The 20522-nt window shown below is 38.6% G+C and overlaps 1 protein-coding gene across 1 annotated transcript in view; it reads right to left on the reverse strand.

Moving 5' to 3' along the window:
- DYNC2H1 (dynein cytoplasmic 2 heavy chain 1) overlaps nucleotides 1–20522 on the reverse strand; it is a 1178830-nt gene that overhangs the window by 358982 nt on the left and 799326 nt on the right. The window contains exons 71-72 of the mRNA XM_053705582.1: nucleotides 17414–17491; nucleotides 16961–17092 (exon numbers count right to left, since the gene is read on the reverse strand). Of these exons, the coding sequence (XP_053561557.1) occupies nucleotides 16961–17092; nucleotides 17414–17491 (210 nt within the window). The remainder of the gene's footprint in view (nucleotides 1–16960; nucleotides 17093–17413; nucleotides 17492–20522) is intronic.

A 20522-nucleotide genomic window follows, 5' to 3' on the forward strand; every position in this document is an offset into this window, starting at 1 on the left:
CCCAGAGCAATCGCGCTTGCCTCTTAATTCAGGCAACCTGGATAATACCTCTGACAGGGTATTATTCATGATTGCAGCCATGTCCTGCAAGGTAATCGCTATGGGCATCCCTGATGTAATTGGCGCCATATTAGCGTGCATCCCCTGAGCGGGAGGCGAAGGGTCTGATACGTGGGGAGAGTTAGTCGGCATAACTTCCCCCTCGTCAGAATCTTCTGGTGATATTTCTTTTACTTTTTAAGACTGATCTTTACTGTTTAAGGTGAAATCAATACATCTAGTACACATTCTCCTATGGGGCTCCACATGGCTTTCCAAACATAATGAACAAGTAGTTTCCCTCTGTGTCAGACATGTTTAAACAGCCTAGCCATGAGACTAGCAAGCTTGGAAAACACTTTAAACAAGTTTACAAGCAATATAAAAAATGTTACTGCACCTTTAAGAAACACAAATTTTGTCAAAATTTGAAATAACAGTGAAAAAAGGCAGTTACACAAACAAATTTTTTACAGTGTATGTAACAAGTTAGCAGAGCATTGCACCCACTTGCAAATGGATGATTAACCCCTTAATACCCAAAACGGAATAATAAATGACAAAAACGTTTTTTCAAACAGTCACAACAACTGCCACAGCCCTACTGTGGCTTTTTACCTCCCTCTAAAAATGACTTTGAAGCCTTTTGAGCCCTCCAGAGATGTCCTGGATCATGCAGGAAGAAGCTGGATGTCTGTGTCTGTAATTTTTGCTGTGCCCCTCCTACTCATATTACAACAGTGGAAAGCCTAAGGAAACTGTTTCTAGGCAAAATTCAAGCCAGCCATGTGGAAAAAAACTAGGCCCCAATAAGTTTTATCACCAAATACATATAAAAACGATTAAACATGCCAGCAAACGTTTTATATTACATTTTTATAAGAGTATGTATCTCTATTAATAAGCCTGATACCAGTCGCTCTCACTGCATTTAAGGCTTACTTACATTAGTTCGGTATCAGCAGCATTTTCTAGCAAATTCCATCCCTAGAAAAGTATTTTAACTGCATGCCATTCCCTCTCTGAAGTTACCTCACTCCTCAGAATATTTGAGAACAGCCATGGATCTTAGTTACTTCTGCTAAGATCATAGAAACGCAGGCAGATTCTTCTTCTAAATACTGCCTGAGATAAACAGTACACTCCGGCACCATTTAAAAATAACAAACTTTTGATTGAAGGATAAACTAAGTATAAAACACCACACTCCTCTTATGACCTCCATCTTGGTTGAGGCTTGCAAGAGAATGACTGGATATGACAGGGGGGGAGGAGCTATATAGCAGCTCTGCTGTGGGTGATCCTCTTGCAACTTCCTGTTGGGAAGGAGAATATCCCACAAGTAATGGATGATCCGTGGACTGGATACACTTAACAAGAGAAAGTGCTGTCCAGAGTTCTGAATAAAATAAAAGCTTAGATGCCTTCTTTTTCAAATAAAGATAGCAAAAGAACAAAGAAAATTGAAAACAGGAGTTAATTAGAAAGTTGCTTAAAATTGCATGCTCTATCTGAATCACGAAAGAAAAAAATTGGGTTCAGTGTCCCTTTAAGGACAAGCTTTTCAAAAGCTTCTAGAAACGGTCCTTTATCGTGTTTTGGATAAAAGGTGTACTTTTCTCTTAAAGGGACATAATACTCATATGCTAAATCACTTGAAACTGATGCAGTATAACTGTAAAAAGCTGAAAGGAAAATATCACCTGAACATCTCTATGTAAAAAAAGGAAGATATTTTACCTCACAATCTCCTCAGCTCAGCAGAGTAAGTTCTGTGTAAAAAGTTATACTCAGCTGCTCCCAGCTGCTGGTAAAAATAAAAAAAAAATGAAGAAATGAACAGCAGCCAATCAGCATCAGCAGTGCTGAGGTCATGAACTCTTACTGTGATCTCATGAGATTTGACTTAACTCTCATGAGATTTCATAGTAAGCTTCCTTTACCTGATTGGTGAAATAATATGAGAGTGCACAATGCTCATCCTTTCAGATGTCCCAGGACAGACACACTAAAATGCTGCCTAGAAATCCTTTACAATGGGATGTGGCTACTGAGGAACTTTTGAGGTAAAATATCTTTCTTTTTTACATAGAGATGTTCAGGTGATATTTTCTAGTCAGCTTTTTACAGCTATGCTGCAGCACTTTCAAGTGTTTAAACATTTGGGTATTATGGCCCTTTAAATTAGTGTGTATAAAACCATTTTTCCCTATAAGTAAAGTATCTGCAATTTTCTTCTGGTTCAGATTTTGTGAACCAATGTTTTACAGTGAGTTTTCTATTATATTTGTGAGCATCAATGTATGTGGTTAATTTATCTAATTTACTTGTGGGAGCAAATGAAAGACCCCTACTAAGAACTTCTTCATGTTCTTTACTTAATGTCTTTTTACTTAGATTAAAGATACCTTTATTCGTTTTCATTAAATTTTTTCACACTTTTGTTTTTTTGGTGGCTCCTGATTCCTCCTCTCTTACCCCTCCTTCTGATGCCCTTCTTTTTCTTGGGCCTCTTTGTGGTAACTGTTTTGCATTTATATTTGGGCCTATCCCTAAAAAAGGAGTCTGATTCTTTGCAATTGTGGCTCCTGTTGTACTTGGCCTACAGTCGTTATTTTCATAATTTGTCAATAGGGCATATCTATTACTCAGTAGTAAATCTTCTTTATTTCTCCTGTTAAGTGTGGTCAGTCCACGGGTCATCATTACTTCTGGGATATTAACTCCTCCCCAACAGGAAGTGCAAGAGGATCACCCAGCAGAGCTGCTATATAGCTCCTCCCCTCTACGTCACACCCAGTCATTCTCTTGCACCCAACTAATAGATAGGATGTGTGAGAGGACTGTGGTGATTATACTTAGTTTTTATATCTTCAATCAAAAGTTTGTTATTTTAAAACAGCACCGGAGTGTGTTGTTCCTTCTCAGGTAGAATTTGAAGAAGAATCTACCTGAGTTTTTGTATGATTTTAGCCGGCGTAGTTAAGATCATTTTGCTGTTCTCGGCCATCTGAGGAGTGAGGTAAACTTCAGATCAGGGGACAGCGGGCAGGTTCACCTGCAATGAGGTATGTTGCAGTATATTATTTTCTGAGGAATGGAATTGACTGAGAAAATACTGCCAATACCGATATAATGTAAGTTCAGCCTTAAATGCAGTAGTAGCAACTGGTATCAGGCTGTCATGTATGTATTTTTACATTTCAGTATTCGGGGGAATGGTACTTCACTGGGATAATACTGTATGCATAAAGATTTTTTAGCCTAACTTGCAGTGGGAACGACTAGCAACAGGCTTTCTAATGACACTTCATTTATTGATGTTAAACGTTTTGCTGGCATGTTAAATCGTTTAATTATCTGAGGTACTGGGTGAAAAATTGTTTTGGGCACTGTTTTTTTCCACTTGGCGGTAGTTTTATTTAATTTAAGACAGTTTACTGATCTCCCTCACTGATGTGTGTGAGGGGGAGGGGCCTATTTTGGCGCTTTTGCTACGCATCAGAAATTCAGTCACAAGTCTGTTTTCTTCCCTGTATGATCCGGTTCGTCTCTACAGAGCTCAAGGGTCTTCAAAAGTTATTTTGAGGGAGGTAATCACTCACAGCAGACCTGTGAGATTGTGCTTTGACTGTGATAAAAAACGTTTTTATTATGTACTTTTTTTCTGCTATGTAAGGGTTTGTTATTCATTACTATGGGAGCAATCCTTTGCTAAATTGTGTTTTTACCGGAAAGAATTTGAATTTATAATTTCTCCGGTTCATTGTTATTCAACTGTCATAACTTTTTTCTGTGCTTCTTAAAGGCACAGTACGTTTTTTCATATTACTTGTAAATTGAGTTGAAAAGTATTTCCAAGTCTGCTAGTTATTGCTAGTGTGTTAAACATGTCTGACTCAGAGGAATATCTCTGTGCTATATGTGCTAAAGCCAAAGTGGAGCCCAATAGAAATTTATGTACTAATTGCATTGATGCTACTTTAAATAAAAGTCAATCTGTACAAATTGAACATCATTCACCAAACAACGAGGGGAAAGTTATGCCGACTAACTTGCCTCACGTGTCAGTACCTGCATCTCCCGCTCGGGTGGTGCGTGATATTGTAACGCCGAGTACTTCAGGGCGGCCATTACAAATCACATTACAGGACATGGCTAATGTTATGACTGAAGTTTTGTCTAAATTACCAGAACTTAGAGGTAAGCGTGATCACTCTGGGATGAGAACAGAGTGCGCTGATAATATTAGGGCCATGTCAGATACTGCGTCACAGTATGCAGAACATGAGGACGGAGAGCTTCAATCTGCAGGTGACGGTTCTGATCCCAATAGAGTGGATTCAGACATTTCAAACTTTAAGTTTAAGCTGGAAAACCTCCGTGTACTGCTAGGGGAGGTATTAGCGGCTCTGAATGATTGTAACACCGTTGCAATCCCAGAGAAATTATGTAGGCTGGATAGATACTATGCGGTACCGGCGAGTACTGACGTATTTCCTATACCTAAGAGGCTTACAGAGATAATTACTAAGGAGTGGGATAGGCCCGGTGTACCCTTTTCCCCCCCTCCTGTATTTAGAAAAATGTTCCCAATAGACGCCACCTCACGGGACTTATGGCAGACGGTCCCTAAGGTGGAGGGAGCGGTTTCTACTCTGGCTAAGCGTACCACTATCCCAGTGGAGGATAGCTGTGCCTTTTCAGATCCAATGGATAAAATTTATATTGCAACCCCTTGCATGTATTGCGTCTGTCACGGCCGCGGCCGCTTTTTGGTCCGAGTCTCTGGAAGAGACTCTTGACTCAATGACTATAGATGAGATTTCAAACAAGCTTAAAACTCTTAAGCTAGCTAATTCATTTGTTTCAGATGCCGTAGTACATTTAACTAAACTTACGGCTAAGAATTCCGGATTCGCCATTCAGGCACGCAGAGCACTGTGGCTAAAATCCTGGTCAGCTGACGTTACTTCTAAATCTAAATTACTTAACATACCTTTCAAAGGGCAGACCTTATTCGGGCCCGGTTTGAAAGAAATTATCGCTGACATTACTGGAGGTAAGGGCCATGCTCTACCTCAAGACAGAGCCAAACCTAGGGCTAGACAGTCTAATTTTCGATCCTTTCGTAATTTCAAGGCAGGAGCAGCATCAACTTCCTCTGCACCAAAACAGGAAGGAGCTGCTGCTTGCTACAGACAAGGCTGGAGACCCAACCAGTCCTGGAACAAGGGCAAGCAGGCCAGAAAACCTGCTGCTGCCCCTAAGACAGCATGAAGTGAGGGCCCCCGATCCGGGAACGGATCTAGTGGGGGGCAGACTTTCTCTCTTCGCCCAGGCTTGGGCAAGAGATGTCCAGGATCCCTGGGCGTTAGAGATCATATCTCAGGGATATCTTCTGGACTTCAAATCCTCTCCCCCAAAAGGGAGATTTCATCTGTCAAGGTTGTCAACAAACCAAATAAAGAAAGAGGCGTTTCTACGCTGTGTACAAGATCTTTTTCTAATGGGAGTGATCCATCCGGTTCCGCGGTCGGAACACGGACAGGGGTTTTACTCAAATCTGTTTGTGGTTCCCAAGAAAGAGGGAACCTTCAGACCAATCTTGGATTTAAAGATCCTAAACAAATTCCTAAGAGTTCCATCGTTCAAAATGGAAACTATTCGGACAATCCTACCCATGATCCAAAAGGGTCAGTACATGACCACAGTGGATTTAAAGGATGCTTACCTTCACATACCGATTCACAAAGATCATTACCGGTATCTAAGGTTTGCCTTCCTAGACAGGCATTACCAGTTTGTAGCTCTTCCATTCGGATTGGCTACGGCTCCAAGAATCTTCACAAAGGTTCTGGGTGCTCTTCTGGCGGTACTAAGACCGCGAGGAATTTCGGTAGCTCCGTACCTAGACGACATTCTGATACAAGCTTCAAGCTTTCAAACTGCCAAGTCTCATACAGAGTTAGTACTGGCATTTCTAAGGTCGCATGGATGGAAGGTGAACGAAAAGAAGAGTTCTCTCTTTCCACTCACAAGAGTTCCCCTTCTTGGGGACTCTTATAGATTCTGTAGAAATGAAGATTTACCTGACAGAAGACAGGTTAACAAAGCTTCAAAATGCATGCCGTGTCCTTCATTCCATTCAACACCCGTCAGTAGCTCAATGCATGGAGGTGATCGGCTTAATGGTACGCGGCAATGGACATAGTACCCTTTGCACGCCTACATCTCAGACCGCTGCAATTGTGCATGCTAAGTCAGTGGAATGGGGATTACTCAGATTTGTCCCCTACTCTGAATCTGGATCAAGAGACCAGAAATTCTCTTCTATGGTGGCTTTCTCGGCCACATCTGTCCAGGGGGATGCCATTCAGCAGGCCGGATTGGACAATTGTAACAACAGACGCCAGCCTACCAGGTTGGGGCGCTGTCTGGAATTCTCTGAAGGCTCAGGGATCATGGACTCAGGAGGAGAGTCTCCTGCCTATAAACATTCTGGAATTGAGAGCAGTTCTTAGTGCTCTTCTGGCTTGGCCCCAGTTAACAACTCGGGGGTTCATCAGGTTTCAGTCGGACAACATCACGACTGTAGCTTACATCAACCATCAAGGAGGGACAAGAAGCTCCCTAGCGATGATGGAAGTATCAAAGATAATTCGCTGGGCAGAGTTTCACTTTTGCCACCTGTCAGCAATCCACATCCCGGGAGTGGAGAACTGGGAGGCGGATTTCCTAAGTCGTCAGACTTTTCATCCGGGGGAGTGGGAACTTCATCCGGAGGTCTTTGCCCAAATACTTCGACGTTGGGGCAAACCAGAGATAGATCTCATGGCGTCTCGACAGAACGCCAAGCTTCCTTGTTACGGGTCCAGATCCAGGGATCCGGGAGCGGTCCTGATAGATGCTTTGACAGCACCTTGGACCTTCGGGATGGCTTATGTGTTTCCACCCTTCCCGATGCTTCCTCGATTGATTGCCAGAATCAAACAGGAGAGAGCATCGGTGATTCTTATAGCGCCTGCGTGGCCACGCAGGACCTGGTATGCAGATCTAGTGGACATGTCATCCTGTCCACCTTGGTCTCTGCCTCTGAGACAGGACCTTCTAATCCAGGGTCCTTTCAAACATCAAAATCTAATTTCTCTGAAGCCGACTGCTTGGAAATTGAACGCTTCATTTTATCAAAGCGTGGTTTTTCGGAGTCAGTTATTGATACCTTAATACAGGCTAGGAAGCCTGTTACCAGAAAGATTTACCATAAAATATGGCGTAAATACTTACATTGGTGCGAATCCAAGAGTTACTCATGGAGTAAAGTTAGGATTCCTAGGATATTATCCTTTCTACAAGAAGGTTTAGAAAAGGGTTTATCTGCTAGTTCCTTAAAGGGACACTGTAACCAAAATTTTTCTTTCGTGATTCAGATTGAGCATGAAATTTTAAGCAACTTTCTAATTTACTCTTATTTTCAATTTTTCTTCATTCTCTTGCTATCATTATTTGAAAAAGAAGGCATCTAAGCTTTTTTTTGGTTTCAGTACTCTGGACAGCACTTTTTTATTGGTGGATGAATTTATCCACCAATCAGCAAGGACAACCCAGGTTGTTCACCAAAAATGGGCCGGCATCTAAACTTACATTCTTGCATTTCAAATAAAGATACCAAGAGAATGAAGAAAATTTGATAATAGGAGTAAATTAGAAAGTTGCTTAAAATGTCATGCTCAATCTGAATCGCGAAAGAAAATTTTTGGTTACAGTGTCCCTTTAAAGGGACAGATCTCAGCTCTGTCCATTCTTTTACACAAGCGTCTGTCAGAAGTTCCAGACGTTCAGGCTTTTTGCCAGGCTTTGGCCAGGATTAAGCCTGTGTTTAAAACTGTTGCTCCACCATGGAGCTTAAATTTAGTTCTTAACGTTTTACAGGGTGTTCCGTTTGAACCCCTTCATTCCATTGATATCAAGCTGTTATCTTGGAAAGTTCTGTTTTTAATGGCTATTTCCCTCGGCTCGGAGAGTCTCTGAGTTATCTGCTTTACATTGTGATTCTCCTTATCTGATTTTTCATTCAGACAAGGTAGTTCTGCGTACTAAACCTGGGTTCTTACCTAAGGTGGTCACTAACAGGAATATCAATCAAGAGATTGTTGTTCCATCCTTGTGTCCTAATCCTTCTTCAAAGAAGGAACGTCTACACAATCTGGATGTAGTTCGTGCTCTGAAATTTTATTTACAGGCAACTAAAGATTTTCGACAAACGTCTTCCCTGTTTGTCGTTTATTCTGGTCAGAGGAGAGGTCAAAAAGCTTCTGCTACCTCTCTCTCCTTTTGGCTTCGTAGCATAATACGTTTAGCTTATGAGACTGCTGGACAGCAGCCTCCTGAAAGAATTACAGCTCATTCTACTAGAGCTGTGGCTTCCACTTGGTCCTTTAAGAATGAGGCCTCTGTTGAACAGATTTGCAAGGCTGCAACTTGGTCTTCTCTTCATACTTTTTCCAAATTTTCCAAATTTGACACTTTTGCTTCTTCGGAGGCTGTTTTTGGGAGAAAGGTTCTTCAGGCAGTGGTTCCTTCCGTATAAGATCCTGCCTGTCCCTCCCGTCATCCGTGTACTTTAGCTTTGGTATTGGTATCCCAGAAGTAATGATGACCCATGGACTGACCACACTTAACAGGAGAAAACATAATTTATGCTTACCTGATAAATTCCTTTCTCCTGTAGTGTGGTCAGTCCACGGCCCGCCCTGTTTTTTATGGCAGGTCTAAATTTTTAAATTATACTCCAGTCACCACTGCACCCTTTAGCTTCTCCTTTCTCGTTGGTTCTCGGTCGAATGACTGGGTGTGACGTAGAGGGGAGGAGCTATATAGCAGCTCTGCTGGGTGATCCTCTTCCACTTCCTGTTGGGGAGGAGTTAATATCCCAGAAGTAATGATGACCCGTGGACTGACCACACTACAGGAGAAAGGAATTTATCAGGTAAGCATAAATTATGTTTTTTTATTGGGGTATGGCTGCATTGTCTGTTATGTGTATAATTATACCTTCTTGGAGTTTGTGAATTATTAACAGAACTATAGTTATTACCTTCAAAATTTCTTCTACCATAATTGTATGTTCAAGAATGGTTGTGTGTCCATTGGGATTGGGATTTTTATACATTATGAATAGGGTATGGTCTATGGTCTCTCGTGTGATTTTGATTATTATTATTATAGTAATCTTGGCTTCTGGAAGAATGCCAGTTATTAGAATAGTTATTTCTCATATTAACTCTTGGTTGTCTATTGTTATTCCCTGACTCAAACCGTCTATCATAATTGTTTTCACTTTGTTTAGTTACATGAACTGTTTTATTTTCTTTTTAAAAATAATACTATTTACTACCATTCCTTAATAATTAGGGACACTCACACTAGAATAACGAATTTAGATGTATTTAAAAAAAGAAATGCACTTTAGAAGGTCAATCACAAATGTTTGATCTTTCTTTTCTGTTTTTTTGTCTAACCGCCCCCCCCCTTGGGAATTAGGATTTGTAATAGTACACGGTTTCTGCTTATATACTTTAACACCCATTATTCGATTAAATTATCACTTTATAATATTCCCTATAATCATAATAAAGAAATATCAATATATTGTATATAACAAATAACCATTTTTTAACGCCCACTTCTATTCTCATTTGCATAAAGAGCATTATATTAAGCAGTAAGGGTGCACTACTTCTTAGAGCTTGAAAAAGGCCAGTTACGGCTGAAACGTGTTGTTCTATAAGCTCTACCTTGTTACTTTGGTCCCATTCGGGCATCCGTAGTCCTAGAGGTGCAGAGAAGGCTAGATTCACTAGCAGTTCGGATTATCAAAAATACTGCCAAGAAGTGTTTTTTTAAAAAGAGCAAGCACAACGGACATTTCGGACAAGTCTGATTGAATCTACGAACCAACTCCCAGTGGAAGTAAGATTTAAACACCTTTGCTTTGGCTCTTGAGTATCTTGATTTTGGACTTCTTTTTTCCAGCTTCTTGCCGAAAACCGATTAAGGTTAACTCGCTGGATTCACAATCGCCTATTCTCATATGAACTTTTCAACCTGTATGATTTTACTTATGTATGTTATGTGTTTTTAACTGGATGCTACACTTTAACAAGTGTCCGTTTTATTGTTGCATATATGTTTAAAATTAAATGCATTTTTTTTTTCCATTTCACATTTAATGTATACTCTACTCTCTGTCATCTGATGTCCTTTAAGCTGTATTTTTACAGCACTTCAGTGTACAATCTCTCTGTTTTATGAGGGTGTTTTGCAAGTTTTAGTCTTTATTAGTACGCACAGTTTAACTATTTCAAATGTCAATCTATGATAATTTGTAATATTGGAGCTTGTTTACATTTTAGTATATTATAAAGTCCTAATCCACCATCTTTATTTTTTTACGGTACATCATCTCACTACTTATATGGGGATGTATCTTCCCCATATATATGTTGATTCATAGTCTTTGTATATTTATTAAAAACCTTTTAGGAATTTGAACTGGCAATGTCTGAAATATATAAAATATTCTTGGTAGTATATTCATTTAAACAATTGTAATTCTACAAATACAGGATTTTTTTTTAATAAGCCCAAAACGCTAGATTGTGAAATATTTATTTTTCAAGTTTACAGTAATTACATTCAATTATAAGATGAATTGAATGAGAAGTATGTATATCCCAAGATATTTCAATACTAAATAATTTGAAGAAAATAAAATATACAAATTCACTACATATTCAAAATCCTCTGATTTCAAATTAATGTTTAACATTTTGGACTTGCTCAAACTAACCTGAATTCAGAATATCACCAGTGGAAATTTATAGTTTATATTCCTTAACTTTAATTTGAATCCCTTTAATTTATTGATTTTGTCTAATATGTAATGCCAATAATTCAATTCATAAAAGAAATAATATCTGAGGATCTGATATCATTCCATTAAACAACTCTCACTGTAGCTAATGGTCTTGTATATAAAGCCATCATGCAATTAAATATTTGTGTTCCAAACCCCATAAATTGGTTAAATTCAACAATGATTAAAATATATTGAAATGAAGAAAAAGACAGATATCGGCCCCCATTTTAAAAATTTAAAATCCTTTATTAGGTATGCATCTGTAACTGTGCCAGAAGCATCAGTGGAGTAAGAATAACATGATCGTATGCGTTTCGGTCCTTGGCCGTAATCATAGATCTGACATTCACCATAGGAGGTATGATTTTAAAGGGCAAGTTAACCCCACCTACTAAAAACAATTAACATTTGAATTGAATAATTAAAAAAAATATACAAAATACTCGGCTAGTATGTACATATCATATAAAGATTCCTTACATGTAAATAATTTATAATTTTTAAATTTATACAAAATTAGTATGTGCAACATTAATATGGTAAAGTTGCCAAAACAGTGCAATAAATCAAATCCCAGAACAGAACACAGCAAAGCTATGGTATAGGAAACGCTCATAATTTACATAGTTATTTCTATGTTCAAAACAAATTCTTAAACCATTCTCATATAGGGTAATTTAATTTATTTTATACTTAATATATGATAAATCCTATTCCTTTTCCAATAACTTGAAATGTGTATTAAAGGTTGGATACCCTAAAAAAGATAATGAATCATAAACAGGGGCGTATTTAGGTTGTGTGCTGCCCTAGGCACTTAAAATTCTGCTGCCTCCCCCCACCCCACCCCAGGTTTAAAGTGAAGGTAAAGTCAAAGTCCTTATTACAAATAATTAGAGAGATGATGTAAAATAAATATAAGTTTAATTCATCAATTTTTTATAAAACATAAATTAGCTGTGATATCTAATGTTTTTCTATTCTAATCGGCTTTCCGATAAACAACCCGTACATTTTTTTTTTTTCTAAATTACTATAACGTGCCTCTTAGATCCAATTGATTTTCTGGCCGTTAGGCGGCCGTCAAATTTCGTCATAAACATCCTGGTTTACATGCGCATGCGTGACAATTTATCCTCCGCAATTTGCAAGCGCGCGTCCTCGTTTCGCGCATGCGCATTACAAATTTTGGGTTTTAGTCATTGAAGGAGCTGCTGGTCCATAACTGATGCGCATGCGCGGTTAATCCGTGCTCGATGTGCACGAGTATGCTAAACACGTATAGTGCGGGTGGGACCGCTCTATACGTCAGTGTGTCATAAACCAGGAAATGGAGCGTGGGAGGAGATTATTCAAGGAACGGTAGGAGAAATAAAGTTATAAATTGAACAAAATAGATAATTTTTTATTAATAAAAAACCTAGCGACTACATTTGGGTTAATAACAGCAACATAAAAACGATTGCTGGTTACAATAACTTTACCTTCACTTTAAGGCCTTTTGTTAGACATAATATTTTTGGGGCAGGATGTAAAAATTTAAAAAAAAAAAATGTCTTTTTAAGTAGATGTTCACCAGGGCTTGCATTTACTCTGGTCACACACACACATACACACACACACACACACACACACACACATATATATATATTTTTTTTTTAAAGACATTATTTTGCAAGTCAGATGATTAAAGTGTTTATATCAGAAAAAGATATCCTTCACTGTATGATAGTTGGTCAGTAGGTAGATGTTTAACCTTAAACATCTTTTTTGGTGACTGACAGTTATTTAAGCAAAATATCTGCTTGGATAAATATGTAATGAATATACAAACTGGCCTTTAAAAGTACTTAAAAAATACAACAGTAGTTATGATAGGTTTAGGAATTGTATCCTAGGAGATAAAGTCACATGATACAATCATAATAAAGTATATACTTGAATTGTTTCTGAATGTATTAAATGCATACAACATATTTTTAGTTGTGTTTTAAGTCACATAGTTGTATAGATTCAGCAATAAATACTTATTCTTTGCATGTATGACAGATAGACAAACAGTAAATGTGCAAGTATTTAGTGACTAATCCGTTTAAGTATTTTAATGCCTAATGAAGATGTATTGAAGGGAGAAAGGCATATGCTGTTTCACAGTGGTCACGGTGTAGTGCACACTGCACTGTGTAGTCTGTGTGAGTCTCAATCACGCAGTGGAGCCAGAAAGAATACCGCATTCCCTCTCAGTCCAGGCCAGGCTGCGCAAGTGAGCTCCGCCTCCACTGTCACCACGTCATGCGCACCCACATACAATCCCATAGAATAGCAATAGCCGGGCCCTGGTTGATTTAGCCACCCGGCCCTGAGTTCAGTAGAGTGGCCCTAGGGACACAAAATTCTGCTGCCCCTTAAAAATCTGCTGCTCTAGGCACCGGCCTTGTTGGCCTAAGCCTTAATACGCCCCTGATCATAAATCATCTGTTGTGATAGAATGAAAATAATCATTCCCAATAATTGAGTATGTCATTTTGTGAGTTGAATCCTTTGGGTACTAGAGACTGCAATTTGTGAATCCAATACACTTCTTGGCAGCCCAAAAGTGTCATTCTATTGCCGCCTCTGACAGGTGTATGTACCACTTCTATTGCTCTCCATCTGAAAGTATACACATTTTGAAGGTGATCATAAATAAAGTGTTCTGAAAGTGCTGAACAGCATTGTTTATTCTTAATGTAACCTAGATGTTCCCTTTTCTGTGTGTGGACATCTCTGGTCATAAGACCCACATACTGTTTGAGACAAAGGGGCCTATTTATCAAGTCGTCAACCGCAAATACGCTGAAATTCCGCAGCGTAATTGTGGAGAGCTTGATTCGCCTTATTTATCAAAGCCTACAGACCGGCAAAAGTAGAAATTTGTGATGTAACATACAATCTGCCGGTTTCAGTCCGACACAGATCGATGCTTATGTCACAACAGATGTTCCGAATGCAAATTCAGCACTATCTGACTACTGTTGCTAGTTATCAAATAACTACTAGGTACGCTCGCTACTATTCCGGCCCAGCGTACCTGGTTTTCAATCCGCAGCCCTAGAGGCGGCGGATGCCATAGGAGTCAATTGGAGTCTGAAAGCAGCAAAAGCTTATGTTTGCTGCTGCCCGATATCCCATTGATTCCTATGGGAGAATAAAAGTTATGTTTACACCTAACATAACCCCTGAGTCTAAACACCCCTAATCTGCCGCCCCGACATCGCTGCAACCTACATTATACTTATGTACCCCTAATATTCCGCCCGCCACCGCTCCCGGACCCCACCGCAACTAAATAAATGTATTAACCCCTAAACCCCTGGCCTCCCACATCAGTAGCACTTACTAAACCTATTTAGTCAGATGGCATCTTCTATCTTCATCCATCTGGCGCGGAGCGGCTCTATATTCAAGACATCCGACGCGGAGCATCCCCTTCAATCGACGGCTTCTTCAGAATGAAGGTTCCTTTAAATGACCTCATCCAAGATGGTGTCCCTTAGATTCAGATTGGCTAATAGAATTCAATCAGCCAATCGGAATTAAGGTTGAAAAAATCCTATTGGCTGTTGCTATCAGCCAATAGGATTGAACTTCAATCCTATTGGCTGATCCAATCAGCCAATAGGATTGAGCTCGCATTCTTTTGGCTGTTCCAATCAGCCAATAGAATGTGAGCTCAATCCTATTGGCTGATTGCAACATTTGGGCTGCAATAGAGATAAATGCTCTTTTAAGGGCAATGCCCATACAAATGCCCTTTTCAGGGCAATGGGGAGCTTAGGTTTTTTTTAGTTAGGTTTTTATTTGGGGGGGTTGGTTGTGTGGGTGGTGGGTTTTACTGTTGTGGGGGTACTGGGGGGCTGGCGGTTTAGGGGTTAATAACTCTTTTAAGGGCAATGCCCATACAAATGCCCTTTTCAGGGCAATGGGGAGCTTAGGTTTTTTTTAGTTAGGTTTTTATTTGGGGGGGTTGGTTGTGTGGGTGGTGGGTTTTACTGTTGTGGGGGTAATGGGGGGCTGGCGGTTTAGGGGTTAATAACTTTAGTTGCAGTGGGCTCCTGGAGCGGCGGGATAGGGGTTAATAACAATGTAGGTGGCATCAGTGTAGGGGGCACCAGATTTGGGGTTAATAACATAATGTAGGTGGTGGTGGGCTCCGGGAGCAGCGGAATAGGGGTTAATAACTTTATTTAGTTGCGGCGGGGTCGGGGAGCAGCGGGATAGGGATTAAACAGTTTAGTATAGTGGTGGTGCTTAGTGACAGCATACAAATAAAGCTGTGAAAAAGCCGAAGAGCAGCGAGATCGATGACTGTTAGTTAACAACAGTCCGCTGCTCATCGCCCCGTACTTGGTGCGCGGCTTTTTTACAGCTTTTTTGTTAAATATGGAGAGCGTATTCAGGTCCGCGGCAGCGATGTTAGGCGATGTCAGGCGAACGTATTGGTGCCGTCGAATGCAGCACAGTTGACGGCTTGATAAATAGGCCTCAAAGGGTACAATCAATTAAATAGATCACATAATTGGTTGAACACTTTACGCAGTCTTGTGTGGAGTATGTTATTCCTGTGACATGGGACTTAGATTGTCTATCTTCACTAATAAAGTCACATGCTTTGCAGCGTGGGTGGCCACATCTATAGGTACCTGAGACCTGTAGCCATGTGCTATTACTTGAAGTCTTAGGAAGCATGCTGGGAGAGATTATATTAGCCAGTGTTAGATTTTTTTGCATATACAAAATTACAACCTTCACCAATAAACTGTACTTAGTAACAAAAGTTAAACCTAGTTATATCTACTGTAGCTATTTCTTTATATGCATTCACTACACTGCTTTTAGAATACCCCCTATCAGTAAAGCGGTTGCTAAGATTATTATTTTTTTTTTAAAAAGTGGGTTGTTCTGAGCAGTTGTGTCTAACTAAGCATTTGACCTTTGACTATGCCCCTGAACACATGCTTAGGATGGCTACTATTTGTGTGGAGAAGTTGATTACCAGAAATTGGCTTTCTGTAGAGTCTAGTGGTCACTTTCTTGCAGTGATATCAGAGGCAAGGGTACGATCTAAAAACACCACCTCATTGTTATTCCATGTGTGGGCGAAAGAGAGCCCCTTATCATTACCGTTAAGGTGACTCACAAAGGTGTCTGCATCTGATTGATCTCCTCTCCAAACTAGTATGAGATCATTAATGAATGAATATAGGACTAGTTTCTCTCTGAAGGGGTTCCCACCCGCATAGACATGGGCCAGTTCCCACCAATTTTATAAATATATTGACTAATATTAAATTGGAGACATATTTGTGTTTGACTAATGTTTGCAATAAAAATTTAATGGAAAAATACACACACACACACACACACACAAAAATGCTGGTCACTAATTTACATTTTTGAATCAGAAAACATTAAAAAACAAAAGTGGAACATTTTAAGATGTTATGTGGACATCTACTTTCTATCTTTTTTTGTATTTGCATGTAGGTGAGAAAGCACTATCTATTTTATGTTGCTACTTTTGGAGTATTTCAGGCTAAACCCTTATAGAGTTTGTACATAGTTTACCATGAGGATGCTTTCTATGCTGTGTGAAATGCACCCAGTGGATTCTTAGAGTGCTGCCAGGGGCAAGAGATATGTGCAGTCCTTTGCCATATTTTGTTTGTATTCTAGGGAAGCTACAGATAGCTAGAGCACAGGTGGGATTAGCATACTTTATTAAAAGCCAGCATTGAAGGCTGGCGTTAGAAAAAAGTACTGGTAGGTGTGGTGGTAAGACCTTTGTATGTACCATCTCTTGGCCATCAGCCTTCATTTATGTTTTTAGTATCTGCCATTTGTGAAAGAGCGGAAGCTATTTTATGTTTTGAGGTATTCAGTATATTCGTGAAAAAAGCCCTAGTGCAGTTTGAACCCAGGCTATATATATTTAATTGTATTACATCCTGTATTACATACCTGCTGAAAAGATGACATTTTCCTGGCTATAACTGCAGGGATTTCTTGTTCACAAATAGAACTTTGTGAAAAATGATTCCACAAATTAGAATCATCAAGGTTCAACGTCTGATAAAATGCTGGTAGAGAAGTCTGAAAGGGTAACAACAATTTGGGTCACATTCCAATAAATAAACAAATAAACAAATAATATAATACATATTTATTAAAATTAAGAAATATATTAGTAAACATGGATGCATAACAATGTTATAAAAATAAGTAAAATAATGAAAACCGAAATATAACTATATCATAAGTATTGTAGAAAAAAATAAGATGATGTCAGAGACCAGATTATTTATAAAAGCATAATTAAAACCTTTGAATTAAAAATAAAATAGAAATATGATAATGAATTGCATGGCTGCATCGTTATAACCAGTGAATTTACTGCATGTTACTGTGTGTTACCTTTAATAAAGCTAATGCCCAAGATCTTTCCTGTTCAATCCAGGATGGAATCTGATCTCTAATGTTTTTCTGGGAATCCTTCAAAAAATGAAATGAAGAGGAAGTAAACAATGTCTACAGAAGCACAAATACGGTCAAGTTAATTTAGAATATTTTATTTAGATTCAATTTCAAAAGCATTACAAGGGTCTTCCAAATGAAAAGAAAGGAAGCACAGTTCTAGTATGTCTTATATTTATTAAGGGCTAGATTACGAGTGGCGCGTCAACTGTGACATGCAAGCAATATAGGGTATTCAGTGGCTCTTTGTGCGCAACAGAAATTGTGGGCATATTATGAGTTGAAAATAAATGCGTACATTTGAGCAAAATTAAATTTAAAGTATGTCGGTTTAGCACAGCTTCAGACCTCTGGTTAACTGTTACACAAGACAAAAAAGTTGCACAAAAAACATCAAAAATACATTTCAAAGTACAGTTACACTCGCAGTCGGAAACAATATTTTAAAAGAATTCCATTAAAAAGTTATAAGGGCTCAAAGATATGAGATGTCTGGTTTTAGGTGGAAAAAAGCAGACAAGGAGCTTTAACATAGCGATAAATACATACACAAGTCTATACATGAACAGTATATATATATCTATAAATAAATAATAAAAAGTACATTATTTTCTATGTGAAGAGCAAAAGAATGTAAAATATGTGTAACATGCATCTGGGTTTGCAACTTAGAAGTGGTCGGGTTAGCACATATGAAATATTGCTATGTTTAAATTAAAGTGATATGTATCATTTTAAATAATTTTTATTGTTTTTTTAACATTTTACTTTAAATAGCGCGCCACTCATAATTTAAACCTAAATAGGAGCTCTAGACAAACAAATTAGTATACAGATATTTATTAACAGGACTTTATATTTATATTTTGCTTCCCAGTAAATATTTAATTATATATAGTGAAAAAACTCCCCTGGAGTACATTCTGCAAATGTTAGAATACATAATCTACAATACTCTACACAAAACATTGCCTAAGAACTTGCTGGCACTACACATTCCTGCTTTATTTGCAGATGTTAACAATTTTCAGTGTAACAATGCTGTTGACATAATAATCCTGGGTGTTCATGAAGGCTTTGCTGAAACACTGGTCCTATGTTCATATTGGCAAGAGTCCATGAGCTAGTGACGTATGGGATATACAATCCTACCAGGAGGGGCAAAGTTTCCCAAACCTCAAAATGCCTATAAATACACCCCTCACCACACCCACAATTCAGTTTAACGAATAGCCAAGAAGTGGGGTGATAAAGAAAGGAGTAAAAAGCATCAACAAAGGAATTTGGAAATAATTGTGCTTTATACAAAAAAAATCATAACCACCATAAAAAAGGGGGTGGGCCTCATGGACTCTTGCCAATATGAAAGAAATGAATTTATTGGGTAAGTTCTTACATAAATTATGTTTTCTTTCATGTAATTGGCAAGAGTCTATGAGCTAGTGACGTATGGGATAATGAATACCCAAGATGTGGAACTCCACGCAAGAGTCACTAGAGAGGGAGGGACAAAATAAAAACAGCCATTTCGCTGAAAAAAATTAATCCACAACCCAAATATAAGTTTATTCTCAAAAAGAAAAACTTAAATTATAAGCAGAAGAATCAAACTGAAACAGCTGCCTGAAGAACTTTCCTACCAAAAACTGCTTTCTAAGAAGCAAATACATCAAAATGGTAGAATTTAGTATATGTATGCAAAGAAGACCAAGTTGCTGCTTTGCAAATCTGATCAACTGAAGCTTCATTTTTAAAAGCCCAAGAAGTAGAAACTGATCTAGTAGAATGAGCTTTAATTCTCTGAGGCGGGGCTTTACCTGACTCCAAATAAGCTTGATGAATCAAAAACTTTAACCACGATGCCAAAGAAACGGCAGAAGCCTTCTGACCTTTCCTGGAACTAGAAAAGATAACAAATAGACTAGAAGTCTTCCTGAAATCTTTAGTGGCTTCAACATAATATTTCAGAGCTCTCATTACATCCAAAGAATGTAAAGATCTCTCCAAAGAATTCTTAGGATTAGGACACAAAGAAAGGAGAACAATTTCTCTATTAATGTTTGTTAGAATTCACAACCTTAGGTACGAATTTAAATGAAGTCCGCAAAACTGCCTTATCCTGATGAAAAATCAGAAAAGGAGAATCACAAGAAATAGCAGATAATTCAGAAACTCTTCTAGCAGAAGAGATGGCCAAAAGGAACAACACTTTCCAAGAAAGTAGTTTAATGTCCAAAGAATGCATAGGCTCAAATGGAGGAACCTGTAAAGCCTTCAAAACTAAATTAAGACTCCAAGGAGGAGAGATTGATTTAATGACAGGCTTGATACGAACCAAAGCCTGTACAAAGCCTGTACAGAAAAAAAAATTTCTGTGGAAAAAAACAGAAAGAGCTGAGATTTGTCCTTTCAAGGAACTTGCAGACAAACCTTTAGCCAAACCATCCTGAAGAAACTGTAAATTTCTAGGAATTCTAAAAGAATGCAAACAGAATTTATGAGAAGAACACCATGAAATGTAAGTCTTCCAAACTCGATAATAAATTTTTCTAGAGACAGATTTACGAGCCTGCAACATAGTATTAATCACTGAGTCAGAGAAAAGAAAATTTATGCTTACCTGATAAATTTGTTTCTTTTTAGACACAATGAGTTCACGGCTTTCATCCTTACTTGTGGGATTACGCCTCCTGGTCAGCAGGAGGAGGCAAAGGGCACCACAGCAGAGCTGTATATATAGCTACTCCCTTCCCTCCCACTCCAGTCATTCGACTGAAGTTAGGAAGAGAAAGGAAAAGCCAAGGTGCAGAGGTGTCTGAAGTTTAACCAAAATAATAACCTGTCTCAAAGAACAGGGCGGGCCGTGGACTCATGGTGTCTAAAAAGAAACAAATTTATCAGGTAAGCATAAATTTTCTTTTATTTTTAAAGACACAATGAGTCCACGGATTTCATCCTTACTTGTGGGATACAACACCAAAGCTATAGTACACGGATGAAAAGGGAGGGACAAGACAGGGAACCTAAACGGAAGGCACCACTGCTTGTA

The sequence above is a fragment of the Bombina bombina genome, chromosome 3, assembly GCF_027579735.1.
Source record: "Bombina bombina isolate aBomBom1 chromosome 3, aBomBom1.pri, whole genome shotgun sequence".
NCBI lineage: Eukaryota > Metazoa > Chordata > Amphibia > Anura > Bombinatoridae > Bombina > Bombina bombina.